The 17,313-nt window shown below is 45.1% G+C and overlaps 1 protein-coding gene across 1 annotated transcript in view; it reads right to left on the reverse strand.

Moving 5' to 3' along the window:
- The window catches only part of LOC147021219 (uncharacterized), a 98,283-nt gene extending 84,055 nt beyond the window's left edge, over window positions 1-14,228 (reverse strand). The window contains 3 exon segments of the mRNA XM_085893700.1: window positions 1,140-2,859; window positions 2,995-3,128; window positions 14,165-14,228. Of these exon segments, the coding sequence (XP_085749826.1) occupies window positions 1,140-2,859; window positions 2,995-3,046 (1,772 nt within the window). The 5' untranslated portion in view covers window positions 3,047-3,128; window positions 14,165-14,228.
- Between the last annotated feature and the right edge of the window lie 3,085 nt (window positions 14,229-17,313).

The raw sequence follows: 17,313 nt of genomic DNA on the forward strand, positions 1-17,313 counted from the left end.
ATTTTCAAGGATCGGACTTGGTTTGCATTTCCATGATTGTTCTGGGACCGGGATGCTGAAATGTTTACAAATGTGCCAGTGGATTACTCATCAGATGCCGTCATGTCTTTCTGTGTACAGCTTTTCTGCCAGTTGTTTTTACATCCCAAAAGGAGGTGACCCAACAAAACCTGCATTTGTCCGATTGGTTCAATGGTGCAATTCTCCAAAAGGCATTGGTGTAGAGTCCTTGATGTTGAGCATTTATGATGACTCGTTCTCCATCCCAATTAATTTGACCTTCATGGCCATTCCATGGAGCATTCCTTGTCGATCCCTGACCTGTCCAGCTCTATTTAACATCTTCCTGCACTTTTGTCTTTCTCCCATTTGTTGGAGTATATATGCTGATATTTATTTTTGCAGTCTTTCTTTTATTTTACTTTGCAATCATTGGGGCAGGGTTTGTTTCTGTTTGGTTTTCCTGTGTTGGATCCATCAATTGCACTTTCTTTTTAAAGTTTGTTGCTCAATAGAGTAAAGATCCCTTTTCTGGTTTGTTTTCTTGCCCGTGTACAAATCTCATCCAAAAGTCTGTTGAGCTGTTCACATCCTCCGCTAGTCCGACACACGGTATTCTGTGCACTTGGTTAAACTCCATCAGACCATCACCTCATTCTCGTTTTGGTGAGTACAACCTCAGTTTGCATTGGTTTTTGTAAGAGATCTTACGAATAGTTCAAGTTTCCTTGTTTTGGTGTCTAAATTGTTGATCTCCAATCGTGACCAGTTTATAATTGCAGGGCTATATTAGAATACTGGCACTGCAAGTTGGTTTATGGCATTGCTTTTGTTGGAGAGAAGAGATTGGAGAGAGGGATGACTTCAGAATTAGTCTTATTCTGCAAAGATACTCTTCGCTGATTATTTTGCACTTTTTTTGTGTTTAACCTGGAAGCCTTCTTCTGTTCCGAAGTATTTGAAGGATGCTTCATTTTCTAGTTTCTGTATACCCTTTTGTGTGGATCCTCATATGTTTCTTCAAATTGCCTTAATGAGAGAAACCATCATCACATGTGGCGCATTTGAAATGACACTCTCCTGCGTGGATCCTCATATGTATTTTCAAATGGGTTTTTCGAGAGAAATCTTTATCACATATGGAGCATTTGTAAGGACGCTCTCCTGTGTGGATCCTCATATGTATTTTCAAATCGCATTTTTGAGAGAAACCTTTTTGACATATGGAGCATTTGTAAGGACGCTCTCCTGTGTGGATCCTCATATGCATTTTCAAATAGCCTTTTTGAGAGAAACCTTTATCACATGTGGAGCATTTGTAAGGACGCTCTCCTGTATGGGTGCTCAGATGCATTTTCAAATCGCCTTTTCGAGAGAAAGCTTTTTCACATCCAGAGCATTTGTAAGGACGCTCTCCTGTGTGGATCCTCATATGCAGTTTCAAAGAGCCTTTTTGAGAGAAACCTTTATCACATATGGAACATTTGTCAGCACACTCTCCTGTATGGGTCCTCAGATGCATTTTCAAACCACTTTTATGAGAGAAACCCTTGTCACATATGGAGCATTTGAAAGGACGCTCTCCTGTATGGGTGCTCAGATGCATTTTCAAATCGCGTTTTTGAGAGAAAGCTTTTTCACATCCAGAGCAATTGTAAGGACGCTCTCCTGTGTGGATCCTCATATGTGCATTCAAATGGCCTTTATGAGAGAAACCTTTATCACATGTGGAGCATTTGTGAGGATACTCTCCTGTATGGGTGCTCAGATGCATTTTCAAACTGCTTTTATGAGAGAAACCTTTATCACATGTGGAGCATTTGTTCGGACGCTCTCCTGTATGGGTGCTCAGATGAATTTTCAAATCGCCTTTTTGAGAGAAACCTTTATCACATATGGAGCATTTGTAAGGACGCTCTCCTGTGTGGATCCTCATATGCTTTTTCAAAGAGCCTTTTTGAGAGAAACCTTTATCACATATGGAGCATTTGTCAGGACGCTCTCCTGTGTGGATCCTCATATGTGCATTCAAACGGCCTTTATGAGGGAAACCTTTATCACATGTGGAACATTTGTAAGGACGCTCTCCTGTATGGGTGCTCAAATGCATTTTCAAATCGACTTTTTGAGAGAAAGCTTTATCACATATGGAGCATTTGTAAGGACGCTCTCCTGTGTGGATCCTCATATGCTTATTCAAAGAGCCTTTTTGAGAGAAACATTTATCACATATGGAGCATTTGTCAGGACGCTCTCCTGTATGGGTCCTCAGATGCATTTTCAAACCACTTTTATGAGAGAAACCTTTCTCACATATGGAGCATTTGAAAGAATGCTCTCCTGTGTGGATCCTCATATGTGCATTCAAATTGCCTTTATGAGAGAAACCTTTATCACATATGGAGCATTTGTCAGGACGCTCTCCTGTATGGGTCCTCAGATGTCTTTTCAAACCACTTTTATGAGAGAAACCTTTATCACATGTGGAGCATTTGAAAGGATGCTCTCCTGTGTGGATCCTCATATGTGCATTCAAATAGCCTTTATGAGAGAAACCCGTATCACATGTGGAACATTTATGTGGGCGTTCTCCTCTGTGGGTCCTCATGTGTATTTTGATGTTTCTCGGTGAAGTAAATTCCACACTGCATATATTACACTTATAATGCATTTGCCTTTCGATCACATTTTTGGGTTTGTTTAATTTAATATTGATCTTTGTGCTGTTTTCACCAGATGTGCACTTGAATTTTGAAGGTTGCGAGTCTTGTTCTTGGGATTGTTTCTTCAAAATAGACATGTTCTTCACTCTCAAGCTGCTCCTGGACCTTAACTGTCCCCTTGGACTTATTGCTTGTTCTTCAAAAACAAAAAACAAGAAGTTATTTTACCTTTTTCTGTCAAACTGAAAATGCAAAATATTAAAAGATTTCAAAAATTTGAGAAACCTTGAATTCAAAAGATTGAATGTTCATTTCGAGGGTTTCTGCTCACCTGTTACAGAACAGACAGGACTGCCATTTGTCAAATGAACCAAAATCTTCATCTTCCTTTACAGAAGCAGATCTTAAAGTTTCTGAGAAAGATAAACCTTTGTTTCTGGATTCCACATTTACAGGACAGATAATCTGAAAATAATGAAGGACATGCAGTTTAAAACACTGCAAATATCAATCTGGTCAAAAGGTTGCATGCAATTGATGTCACTTCCACTCCTTAATGCTGCCGCAATTACAGGGGACAAATCGAGGTGTTTGATACAAAAACGACAAAATACACACACACACAGTTGCGCACCCAGAGTCCGTTTTTCTGTGGTCCATTTCATACCGAGATGACCCTCAAATTTTTCATACTGATCGGATGTGGCGTTCTGCATCTGCAATTATGACATCATGAAGGCACCCACGACATCATGAAAAAAATCCACTCATTCCCCATGAGGGTTACTTGCTGTGTGCAAAGTTTAAATTTTTCCCTTGGTGCGGTTTCAGAGATAGAGGTCCAAATTTTTCCGTTTTCCCAATATGGCTGCCACACCACGTGACCAATGATCTCTCATAGAATGTTGTAAAGATAATTATGACGAGTTGTACCAATGGTGAAAATTTCCTCTCAATCCGACAAGCGGTTGCAGAGAAAAGCACGAAAGTTCTGTGCGGAAATAAAAAAACACAAACAAACAAGCAAACAACACAACGTCATGCAGAGCACGATTCTTGCAGAATCCATAAAACAAATTTGACTTCAACAATAATTGGCTGGTTTAATTCAGTGACTTGAAACATAAATCCTCTTCAAATTTCAAGTCAATCGGAATAGTATTGTTGGTGGAGCACAGGTGTGACAGACCAAATTCCCTTGTCAATAAAGCTGGTAATTCTTCATCAAGGCTCACTCAAAGCCCGACACCCCAAGCAGTCACCTGGGTCGCTGCCCCTAAATCTGGCCCTGGCTCCACCATCTCCATGTAATAATAATCGGCTAATTCTGTCTATTTGTCCCATCCTGAATCACAGAAACACTTCTTGGAGAGAAAAAAACTATTTAGTAAAAGTTGTTTCAAATTAATCCAAACCTGCAGGAGAACTACAATTTCTTTTCAAGCAGATAACAAATTTTAACCAGGGTGGTGTATAAGGCAAAACACCGCTTCTTCGATTGCTCATGATTTTTGATTTTTCTTTTGCTCCTAAATCTGGCCGTGGACCCTAAATCTAACCCTAACCCTTCGCGGACCGTGGTCGCCAATATTTCAACGGCGTGGGGTCGGGTTAATTGCCTAATTTCAATATACCTAAGTTCCCATGCCGTCAAATTACCGTGGAAGTCACACCATCGACGGACTCCGTCGAAACAGGACACTCTCGAGACCTCGGTCCGGTGAAACCGAGCGGATTTACCAAAGTCCATCGGTCCAAACAACAACTTAAGGCACACGGCCTCCCTAATTCCCAATACACACCGTGCTGGGCCACTGGAAGAAACGACAGGCAACGAACTGGAACATTTAACAATTCGGGGGGTTTATTTATAATTGGGGTGATAATCGGGAAGAGAGACACAGAGCAAAGTTACAACCGAATATGAGAAATGCAATTTACAAGGAACACAGGCACTTTACAGTTTCTACTTACAGACAGGGCCCACGGACGGACATGCACGCATGCACGCACGCACAAAAGAAATGGACCTTGTGGTGTGTTCATTCGGTCCCTCAGACAAGAAGGGAAAGGCGAGCTGGGGACCAGGGCCTTGTCGGGTACCTCTCCGCCTCGTGCGGTCACACCTGACTCCAACCCACTACAGTGGGTCTCAAACCCACGGCCCGAAGACCACGGGCCCACGACCCTGGCTGCTTCGTCAACACCACGAGGTTCCACCCCAAAGGACCGCAGACCACGACGGAGACCAAGCCACCATGACCAAGATAATTGCCACGATGACTGCCGTACTCTGGTCTTGACAACCACTCGACTCTTCTTGTCAGGTCCGAGAGATTTCTTCCCCTCCCACTCAACTCCTGATTGGACGAGGGGTTCTCGGGCAACCAGTGGCCTCCCCTCATTGGTCGGGCCGAACACTCCATCTGGCTAAGGCGGAGCCGGCCCCGAGGTGATGAGCTTCCTGATTGGTCAAGGGGTGGAGTCGGAACCGAGGCGATGAGTGAAGAATGAAGGAGATTTTTTGGCGTTGTGCGGCTTCAAGATGTAAAAAAAACCTAATAGTGAGGCAACTTAGCTAAATATAGCAAAACAATTGTGCATTTTGTGAGGAAAGCAGCAACTTTGGCAGACTCGTAGCCTATCATATTATGAATAGATTTGGATATTGGGCCATCTCAAAATTTTTGATGGCAGTGGAAAATGGCTGCCACAGCCATCAGCGGCTGAATTTGAGATGGCCCAACATCCAAGTCTGTTCTAATATGTTAGGCTACTAGTGTGCCAAATTTGGTGCTTTCCTCACAAAATACACAATTGTTATGCTAAATTGCCCCACAAGTGGGGCAACTTCGCTAAATATACCCTTCCCCCAGATAGATGCCTCCTCACAATTTTATCTCGGAGTTCTACACACTGTTCCTTGGACTTCATGGTAGAGTTTCTGCTCTGACATGCACCGTCAACTGTGGGACCTCATAAAGAAAGGGGTGTTTCTTTCTAACTGTGAGACCTCATAAAGAAAGGGGTGTTTCATTCTAAATTATGTCCAATCAATTGAATTGGCCACAGGTGGACTCCAATCAAGTTATAGAGACATCTCAAGGATGATCAAAGGAAACTGGATGCACCTGTGGTCAATTTGGAGTGCCACAGCAGAGGGGTTGAATATTGATTGACTCGAGACATTTCAGCCTTTCATTCTAAATTAATTCCTTTAAATTTCGAAAAACATGTTTTCACATTGTCATGATGGGGAATTCTGTGTGGATCGGTGACAAAAAAATTTAGATTTAACCCATATTAAATTCAGAGTAACAATAAAATGTGACAAAAGTGGATGGGTGTGAATACTTTCTGAAGGCACTGTAGAGAGGTCCAATTGTTTTCAAAACAAAATCACTCCAAATGGCTTTACATAAAACCCCTCCAACACTTCAGCATGGCATTCCCAACTTCAGAAATGACTATAACTACTTCTTCTCCTTCCTCTTGCATATGGCAGCTTAGCTGCCGGGGTAGCGATCACTTCTTGGAAGCGTGACTGTCACTGATGCAGTGCCCCTCCACCAGTACACACTGGTACTCATTTTGCCGACCTCGGAAGGATGACAGGCTTCGTCAACCCTCTAGTGTATTAATTCAGCGACCAATGGGGCTTGAACTCAGGACCCGAGGATCCCAAGCCGCCACCCCAAACAATAAGCCAACACCAGGCTCAGTAGAACGACTGAACAACTCCAATCCATCCAACCATTGAGACCACACTCTGTGCAGAGCATTGGTGCTGCCTCAGCAGTCTCTTTGGCTATTGGGCACAATCCTGGAAAGGTCTACGACTACAATGGTCCAATTATATCCACCCTTTTGTGGACTCGGCCGTGGGATAAGTTTGGACCAGTCTTTCAGGAAATGGCTGGCCAAGCTTGACAATCAACTGAAGGCGATTAAGGGATAATTTGTAAAGGTACAATCGAAGACAACTCAAAGCCATAATTGCTGCCAAAGGAGCTTTGACAAAGTATTGACTCAGGGAGAAGAATGCTTTATGTAAATTAGATATTGGTCTTTCATTTTGAATGAATTTGTAAAAATTTCTAAAAATATGTTTTAAGTTTGTCATTATGGGGTATTTTGTGTGTGTCAGTGACAAAAAATTAAATTTGATCAATTATCATTTCAGGCTATAACACAACAAAATTTGAAAAAGTCAAGGGGTGTGAATACATTCTGAAGGTACTGGATGGTGATGAGCTGTTTTTACTCAATCTCACTAACATTGATGTCATCACTTCCTCTGTACATGCAGAGTGTGATCAACACCTGGCAGGCTTTATCACTGCGTCGAGAGACCAGTTCCTTCATCGCCTCAATGTTTCTAAACAATTCAATTTACTACAACCCCCTTTTTGCAGCCAATCCTTCTTCCAAGACTTCTGTCCAGTCCTTTGTGGGGTCAGATTTTCTTTCAGTCCATAATTTGAGGAACTTTCATGGAGAAAGATGGAAGTCTGATCATTAAATTACTGCCCTCTCGGGCTTCAGGTCCATTCGGACCATTGGCTAGATTATATTGTTGAATCTGAAGGGGATTAAATAATCTTGGAATACAATTCAGGAGACTTTTTGAGTCTGTGGTTTGCTCAACCAATGCGGTTTCCCCGTTTTACCTTTGACTCGTCACAGCAAATCTTTAACTTTTAACTTAATTGAGAAAGAGACTTCACGTGACTTTTGCATTCGTTTTGTTCTTTGTTGATTGTGTAAAAGGCCCTTTCGGTGTTGAATGGAAACAGCATCTGTCAGCTTCTTCTCCTGTTACTCGTGAATGGTGAACTCTGCATCCAGCTCCAATTTCTAAGCTTTCAAATGACATGCGATGGAGATTGGCACAAAGGATTTTTCCGAATGATGCACAAATTTTCCAACGACATTTCTGAAGAATTGTGAAATGCTTTATCATGCAAATGTTTGGGTGCACAAGACTTGTTCCTCTGTTTAAGTTGCTACATGACTATTTTGAAAATGGATCTTTCCTTTTAATCTGTGAAATTTATTTCTGGTTAACCTATGTCCTCTGTCTTTCAATCTGAAACTGCTTTGGCTAACTTTTTGGTTGCCGAGATGAAAATGCAAATTCACAAAACAAGAAAAAAGAAGGTGGAAGGAGGTGATCTTTCTATATGTAATATATTGTTGCGGTTGTGGAAATTCGCATTACACCATAAAGAGTCCTCAGATGAGATATATCGGTAAGTTCATGTGTAGTTCGCCTAAACCCGTTGTATAGAGGGAATATGTGTGATTCATCCGGGATGCGACGCTTTGAGTTAGCCATTTTTCTTTCTCTATTGTTATTTTCGACCATTAAGCCGCCAACAACTCAAACGCCACCCCAACAACCAAATCGCCACCATCAACAACGCCCCTGAACAACTCCACCAAACCGCCACTACCTTCACCTCCACAACCCAACCCCGCAAGCATCACCTCACCCGCCATTCTCTAACGACGCTCAATAACGCCCCCGAACAACTCCACCACCTTCGCCTTTCTCCTTCACAACCAGCAACCGCACCACCTGTGAACACTGAACGTCAGGCTGTTTAGGGCCCGTTCAGCGATTGGTGCCAAACGCATCGAGCCGCGAGCGCGAATGGCGGCCTTTCCGAGGGAGCAATTCGGATCATGAAGGCTTCAAGCCCCTTTTTCTCCGTCCAATGGGCGAGCGACAGGCGGTATGGCCCCGCCTCCAAGCGCGATGAACGTGGATTCTTTACGAGAGGAATTCAGATCAAAAAGGCTTCACGCCCCCTTTTTCTCCGTCCACTGGGCGAGTGACGGGCGGTATGGCCCCGCCTCCAAGCGCGTTTTGATCCTGATATTTGCATATAGGTTCCTCTGGCGGCCTATAAAGACGCGAGCATAAGGCGACTTGCAGAGTTCAACTTGAGTTAAGTTCAGTGCGGGTCAAGTGGAGTTCGCACGGTTCAGTTGCAGGTTGCTGGTCGAGTTCCAGTTCGAGTCAAGTGAAGACGGCGGTCGGCAAAGAGGTTGCTGTGTGGGGGTCGCTCGTCTCGTCGCGGGGTCCAAGCCAGCCAGACAGTCCCCTCTCCCTGAGCATCAGCAATTCCCCCCCCCATCCGCGCTGAGATAGTGCCGGGGGGCCCCGTTCCTCCCCCACCCTAAACGTGGTGCCAACAAAAATGCTCACGCGGAGCACGCCGGAGAGGGCTCGCCGACCACACCAGAGGCATGGAGTCGGGGCGCAGCTGCACGAACATCACGGCTTGTGCGCCATCGCGTCATGAGGACGCGGGTAAGACCTTCTCGGTCTCGTGGACCTGGCCGCTCCTCCAGGATCCACGTACATTTGGTCCACGGACCTGTCTGCCTCCTTGCCTGTGAGGGTGGCTCTCTTTTCTTTCGGGTTGAATGCATGCTGTGGCGCAGTGTCCAACAAGTAGAACTGCCTAAGTGTCTGTGCCTGTACATTGCCTTATTCGGTGTTAACTCTTTCCTTGCATTTTGTTTTGAGTGTATGGCTGTATATACGTGCTTCCGTGTGTCCGTATTAAAGTGCATTGTGTGAACCGTTTTCCCGTTTCGCTTTGTCTTTTCATTGTATTGAATCTCCATCTTGCCTCAAGTAAGGGATTGATAGTGGGTTTAAAACGCCCGGTAAATAATCCTCACCGTCAAGGTCGACGATAACTCCGCTCGGTTATCTCAGCAGCACGGAATGAACCACTTAAGCGGTTCGTGTCCGAAGTCGACCTGCGGCGAGGTACGATCGCCCGGTCGACCACTCGCGCAGGTACTTAGGAAGGTCGAGTTTGGCGAGCAACCCTATCCTGCGCGGGTGGGCAATTGGCACGATCGTGTTGAGGTTAAACCCCCACCCGTGACTGGCTCTGGGCGGTAGTTCCCGGAGGGTCACAACTGAATTGTCCGTTCCGGTGGGCGAGGCGGCCGCTTTTGGCTACACGCGGTCGATCGCACACCAGCGGGCGCGAATTCGCAACAATATTATTGACTTTTTCAACTTTAATTATTTCTCAGATCCAACTGGAATACCTTTACTGGAGCAAGGATGTGAAGGAGCAAGAGTTGTCTGTGTCTCTCCTTGTCAGTGAAGAGACAGGAGGTATTTGCTCGTCTTTAATAATAAGTATGCGTGTGTCGGTGTGTGTGTCTGTCTGTCTGTGCGTGCGTGCGTGTGTCTGTCTGTGTCTGTGTGTGTCTGTCTGTCTGTGCGTGTGTGCGTCTGTCTGTGTCTGTCTGTCTGTGCATGCGTGTGTCTGTCTGTCTGTCTGTCTGTGCGTGTGTGCGTCTGTCTGTGTCTGTCTGTCTGTGCATGCATGTGTCTGTCTGTCTGTCTGTGCGTGTGTCTGTCTGTCTGTCTGTGCGTGCGTGCGTCTGTCTGTCTGTCTGTCTGTCTGCCTGTGCATGTGTGTCTGTCTGTCTGTCTGTCTGTCTGTGCGTGTGTGTCTGTCTGTCTGTCTGTCTGTGCATGCGTGTGTCTTCTGTGTGTGCATCTGTCTGTCTGTGCGTGCGTGCATCTGTCTGTCTGTCTGTGCGTGCATCTGTCTGTCTGTCTGTGCGTGCGTGTGTCTGTCTGTGCGTGCGTGTGTCTGTCTGTGCGTGCGTGTGTCTGTCTGTGCGTGCGTGTGTCTGTCTGTGCGTGCGTGTGTCTGTCTGTGCGTGCGTGTGTCTGTCTGTGCGTGCGTGTGTCTGTCTGTGCGTGCGTGTGTCTGTCTGTGCGTGCGTGTGTCTGTCTGTGCGTGCGTGTGTCTGTCTGTGCGTGCGTGTGTCTGTCTGTGCGTGCGTGTGTCTGTCTGTGCGTGCGTGTGTCTGTCTGTGCGTGCGTGTGTCTGTCTGTGCGTGCGTGTGTCTGTCTGTGCGTGCGTGTGTCTGTCTGTGCGTGCGTGTGTCTGTCTGTGCGTGCGTGTGTCTGTCTGTGCGTGCGTGTGTCTGTCTGTGCGTGCGTGTGTCTGTCTGTGCGTGCGTGTGTCTGTCTGTGCGTGCGTGTGTCTGTCTGTCTGTGCGTGCGTGTGTCTGTCTGTCTGTGCGTGCGTGTGTCTGTCTGTGCGTGCGTGTGTCTGTCTGTCTGTGCGTGCGTGTGTCTGTCTGTCTGTGCGTGCGTGTGTCTGTCTGTCTGTGCGTGCGTGTGTCTGTCTGTCTGTGCGTGCGTGTGTCTGTCTGTCTGTGCGTGCGTGTGTCTGTCTGTGCGTGCGTGTGTCTGTCTGTGCGTGCGTGTGTCTGTCTGTGCGTGCGTGTGTCTGTCTGTCTGTCTGTGCGTGTCTGTCTGTCTGTCTGTCTGTGCGTGCATCTGTCTGTGCGTGCGTGTGTCTGTCTGTGCGTGCGTGCGTACATGCCTGTGTGTGCGTATCGGTGCGTGTGTCGTGTCACTTGTGCTGCCCCCTGTTTTTGCTTACACTGTCACTGATAAACGTAACGGAAAATACATCCTATTCTCCTTTGTAATAACTGGTCGATGGATCAAAGTGCGTGGCCTGTGTTGTTATGCAGTACGTATGGTGCAGCTTTTGTTTTGTTTGTCCACAAGAGATCACATTGATTCCCATGTGTGTGTGATCTGCTTTAAATTAGGATGTTATTTATTTTCATTGCAAGCTTGGAGTGGTTATCTTCGATACGAATGTGAATGAGATGTTTGTCACAAACATGCAATGACAAATTCATAACTTGCAAACACGCAAGCCACCACCTGACGCGGGGAAGGAGTGCGAGTCCAGAGGGAGGGGGTGGGGTGGAAGGAGGCAGGAGTAAGGAAAGGAGGTGGGATGGTAAGGGGAAAGGGTGGGATGATTGAGAGGATGGAGGGGAGGGTAGGAGTCTGGAGGGAGTGGGGTGGGAGGAGGCATGTGGTGTTATTGAGCAATGCCAGGTACAATTTTTGTTTGTTTGTTTTGCATGTCAAAACTCGTGAAAGAGGTAATGTTTACCGATTTCCAAGCAGATGGAAGATTACCTTGAGCAAATGAGAGGGTGAATAGAACAGAGAGAGCATGAGAAAGAGCAGAGGAGCAGGTTTTTAGGACACGTGGGCTGATGCCATCTGGACCAGTTGCAGAATCTGAGTCGAGGTTTGACAGAAAGCTCTCCACTTTGTCAGAAGAAAAGGACACAGAGTCCAGGGACAGATGGGTGTGACTGGGTAAGGTGGGTTCAGAAAGCGATGGGTTTTGGACAGAAGATTTCAATGCAAACATCAAGTTTAGGCATTCAGCTTTTTCACGTGTGGTGGTAGCAGTGTGGCCATTTGATAGAAGGGAGGGGATGAAGGGGGAACATACACCAGAAACAGATGTGATTAGACGCCACCAAGATTTGGAGGAGGGAGAGAGGTTTGAGAGTTCAGATTTGAGATTAGAAAGATTTTCTTTTCTGGCTCTCGTGAGGGTAGATACACACTTGTTCCGAGCTTTCCGGAGGGAACTGAGATTCCCCTCAGATGGCTTAGCTTTCCATGAGGCAAAGGCAAGTCATTTCAGGACATCTGCCTCACCACAAGATTCAGTGAACCATGGGTGAGAGGAAGAGTACGACAACTGAAGAGGATAGGGGATAAATCTGTGCCTGAGAGAGAACAACTTTATTTGGGAGAATTCCCAGGATGAGGTGATGTTGGAGAAAGTAGCGATGGGAGAGCAGTATGGAAGTTTGATGGCTACCTGGAGACCCTGCCAGTCAAGCTCCGTGAGGGGAGGAAGAGCAGCAGATATTTTCAGGGAAATTTGTCAAAATCAGATTCAGAAGAGATGGAGTACTGTTTGGTTGAGATCCGGGTCGGGAAGTTGACCGATTGAGTCAGTCTCAATGAGTCGCAAAAGTCTTTTGCTGAAGTGCCATAGCAGGTGAGAGAGGTACCCACACCAAACCAACTGGCATGATGATGATTGAAGTCACCACATATGAGGAAAAGATAATTCGGATGAGAGGATAGAAGTTGGTCCATGTTTTCGGATATTGAGGCGTAAATGGAGTCATTACTGTTTAGTGGACGGTACAGTGCACATATAAACATGAGGTGGGAGTGGAGGGGAAGCTGTAGCCAGAGGTATCCCTGGGGGGTGTGGGGGAGTGAGGTCAGTGCATCGAGAGTGAGGAATGGAGTCTTTGATGAAGAGAGCAACTCCTCCACCAGGACGAGGCTCAGGTCCGTCACACCGGAGGACAAAGTAACAGGGAGAGAAACGAGGGAGTCAGAGACATCGTTTGGGAGGAAAGTTTATGTGAGGCAGTGGCAACCTTTGTGGAAATATCTGTCAGGTTTGAGCGAAGGCTCCAGATATTTGAGGTTCACGCTGTTCATGAAGAGGGAGGGAAGGAGGCTTTGGGTGCAGGGGATGGGGAGGGTAGGACAAGGGTGGAGAGGTGGGAGGTAAGGAGAGTTATTTAAAGTGTGGGAGATTGCAGAAGAACATGGGGAGGGGGCCGGATGAGGAGGAGAAAAGGCTCTGTTGTGCTGGGTTGAAGTGCAGTGGGGAGTAATAAGAGAGGGGGCAGAAGGCAGTTGAGAATTTGAGGAGGTAGAGTGATGAGATGGAGGCAAGAGGGCAGGGGAAGGAGGCAGCTTTGTGGATTTGAGGGGGGGGGCAACTTTAAGAAGTGTGAGTGAGGGGTGAATGGAGGGAGAAGGGTGAGGGGGGGGAGTTTTTGAGGCACGTGAGGAAAGCTTGAAGGAGGAAAGTGTGTGATGGTTGTTTTGAGAGGGAGGAGTGAGAGAGGTGAATTGGCACCGAAGTTGAAAAAAACCCACAATGGTTGATGGAAAGAGAACACTCCAAACAAATTGGTTTTATTTAATTTTCCGTTCAGAGATTCGACCAAAGACATTTCTTGAGGGAAGTAATAAAGGGGAATTAAGGGAATGGAGAGAAGAAACGCTGCAACACAAGGTTTTTTTCGGCAAGGTCTGAGGGAAAGGTCGAATTGAGAGAAGTCTGTTGGAATAGAAGAAGAATCGTGACGTGTGATCGTCATGGGAACCACACGTGTGGAAGAGGAAGATGAAGCACTTTTCGAGAGTTTTCATTATTATTATTATTATTAATATTATTATTTTGATAAAGATTACATCAGATGAGCTCAAGGAAAAGTTGAAGAAAAAATCGTGAGGTGAATTTGCATCGGTAAACGCAGGGGATGGAAACGGATCACGTGGTTTCGTGAGAATCACGTGGTTCTGGGAGGTGGATATCTCATTTGATTTACAAGTTAATTATAAAAGGTTTCTGGTAGTTTTGTAGTTAAAACGAAGAATGAGGTTTAATGATGATGTGATATAAAACAATGTGGTGAATAAAACAAAACGAGTGAAAAACACCTCATTAAATCAAACAAACACCTCAACAAACATTCGATAAAAACCCCTTTAACTTACCTTCATTACCATCACGTGACAGAATATTATTTATATATAAATTAACGGTTCACAGATTTTTCTCAGTGTTAAATGAGAATTCCGAAAATACCTCTTCCAGTCAGTTCCGTCCCGACCACGAGGACCTGTGTTCGAGTTCCGGTACAAGGTTCACGGGAAGATCAACCCGGAAGTGATTATTATTATTATTATTATTATTATTATTATTATTATTATTATTATTATTATTGTGAGCCAAAGACCCAATACACGACACGCACCTGCACGTGGTCAAAATCGTTTATTTAATTCGGAAATTAAAATGGATTTCCCAAAACCCTTCAGGAATTGTATTACCAGCTCACAGAGTTGAGGGTGTTTCTGGTTGATCAGAACCCGGAAGTTTTTCTCGTTTCTCCGAATAACGCACATCATTCTTCTTCCTCTTTGTAATAATCACTTTTATTTACATATTAAGTCCCTACACCACAATTTCCACCATCGGTATCGTTTACCCGATTCAAGGTTGTGGATTTTACCTGTTTCAGTTTGATTACGTTCCAGTTTACCTTCGAGGTTTGGTTGTTTACCGGACGTGATGTCATCTGTAGCACGGAACTGAAAATCTCTCTTCACCCAAACTACCCACGTGGTTTCGATGAAACTTCACCACAACCTTCATCTCCTGTGATGAACCAAAGATTGTTCAGGACATAAAGATAATCACGATCTGGGAGATTTGTGGGGGGTTTGAATGATTGTTACTCCTGATCCAGGTAAACCAGGTAATAGCGAACGCAGTGAGCTTCATACTTAACGCGTGCACGTGAGAGAATAGGAAACAACAACAACTACAACAACAACAGAATACCCCTGGCTATTTGGAATCCGTGTCGCGTCAGCTATGACCTTTTGCTTCCGGTTGTTGTTAAACGCTGTGCGGTGTATAAACACGATTGGTTTTATTTCTATCTTGTGAATATTAATGCATGCACATGAGAGAATAAGAAACAACACAATACCCTGGCAATTGTGAATCCGTGTCATTGGCTATGACCATTTTGCTTCCGTTTTGGTTTTGTTTCTGGGTTTTTTTTGTTTCCGGTTTTTGTCATGGGGAATGATGCATGCTGGGAGATCATGACCGGATGTGTTTATTTATTCAATTATTTTTTCCCCAAAGTTAATTTTATACTTCCGAATGATTTTTTTCATGACAGGAAGTGTTTATTTTGTATTTAACATTACCGGGAGTGATTTTGAAACACTTTCCGGAACTTTTAATTTCTTTTATTCTTGACCAGAAGTGATCGTTTATTTATTTATTCAATTATTTTTATCCCAAAGTTAATTTTAATAAAGATATCTCCCGCATCATCAAAAAATATTTTTTCATCGTGATTTACGTTATTTGATCGCTGATCCCGAATCCAGGCCAAAGTAACCGGAAATTGCGTCAAAATCATCAGCTGTGCGGCGCTTACATGTACCACGGTATAGTTGACAAGTATACAGTTGTGAACAAGTTTTATGTAAAGTCAGAAGCGAATGTAAGAAAAATTCTACGTTCGCTTCTAAGCTTTGCCTATTCCATATTAGCGAACGCAGTGAGCTTCATACTTAACGCGTGCACATGAGAAAATAGGAAATAACAACACAATACCCCTGGCAATTTGGAATCCGTGTCATTGGCTCTGACCGTTTTGCTTCTGTTTTTTTTTTTTAAATGCTGTGCAGTGTATAAACACAATTGGGTTTTATTTGTATCTTGTGAATATTACTTAACGTGTGCACATGAGAGAATAGGAAACAACAACAACAACAACAACAACAACAACACAATACCTAAGCAATTTGGAATCCGTGTCGTTGGCTATGACCCTTTTGCTTCCGGTTTTTTTTTGCTTCTGTTTTTTTTGTTTCTGGTTTTTGTCATGGAGAATGATGCATGCTGGGAGATATAGGCATCGTCGGAGACATGAAAGACCCAAATAATATCAGACATGGTGTATATTTCCTCCACTGATTTTAATAAAGATATATCCCACATCATCAAAAAATAATTTTTTATCGTGATTTACGTTATTTGATCGCTCATCCCGAATCCAGGCCGAAGTAACCGGAAATTGCGTATACAGTTGTGAACAAGTTATTGGTAAAGTCAGAAGCGAATGTATGAAGAATACTACGTTTGCTTGTAGTATTTTTTTTAGATGAGATCCTGTTCTAGGTGGTGTAGTTGTTGTTGTGAAGGTAATGTTGAGGTAATATTTATTTTTTTCAATTAGATCCTGTTCTAGGCAGTGTGGTTGTCGTGAAGGTAATGTTGAGGTAATATTAATTTTTTTCGATGAGATCCTGTTCTCGGCGGTGTATTTGTTGTTGTGAAGACAGACAGACACGAGAGCGAAGTAGCAACTCTGCTCTATTGCCTGAGCGGATGCACACTCCGAAAACCCCTAGTGGGCGTGTCATGATATAAAACCCAACCATGTGACTACAAGCATCCCAAAGCACTCCCCCCATACAGCACTCTTCCTCCCCTTCTAAAATGGCAGAAATCAACATACAAACTCCTCCAAGTACCGTGGCCGTTTCCTGATCTGCCCTGGGCGGACAGCACCGCCAGCTGGCCCAGGCTCAGACGCCTCCGGGCCAGGTCGAGGTGACATCCTCGCCTGACTCGCCCCATCCGTAACATCAAGAGCCCCCCGGCCGACCAATCTGCTCATCTCCCTCGGGCAGGACTGAACCAGATAAACACCCCCAAGTCCGTAAGCCCTGCGGGCGCTGGTACGTCTGGCCTTGGCGATTCAACGTCTGGCCCCGGCGACATCAGAGGTGGAGGTCCCATGTCACTCGGCATGGGAAGCAATGCTGAACAGCGGTCATGCATTTGATCAACGTATCGCTTTCAAACCTTCCCATCATCAGTTCTAACTAAGCAGTTGGCCGGCCCGAGCACCTAAGAGACTACTGCCGGCACCCATTTACAATTGCGGTAATAATCACGCACCATTATCCGCTGTCGCACATCAAAACAGCGCACCAGCGTCGGATGCGACACCGCCCCAGCTAACGACCTCCCAGGTCGCAGCAAATCCAGTCGAGACCTCAATGCATGTCCATACAGACGAATGGCAGGGGTATCATCGGTGGCCGGATGGATAGCATTTATATATTGCAGCAAGAATACATCACTCATTGTCTGCATAGATGCACCCTCCCCTTTATGCAAGGCATGTTTCAACATTTTAACAA

Source organism: Eptatretus burgeri, chromosome 8 (assembly GCF_056783735.1).
Source record: "Eptatretus burgeri isolate ZD-2024b chromosome 8, Ebu_testis_v1, whole genome shotgun sequence".
Lineage (NCBI taxonomy): Eukaryota > Metazoa > Chordata > Myxini > Myxiniformes > Myxinidae > Eptatretus > Eptatretus burgeri.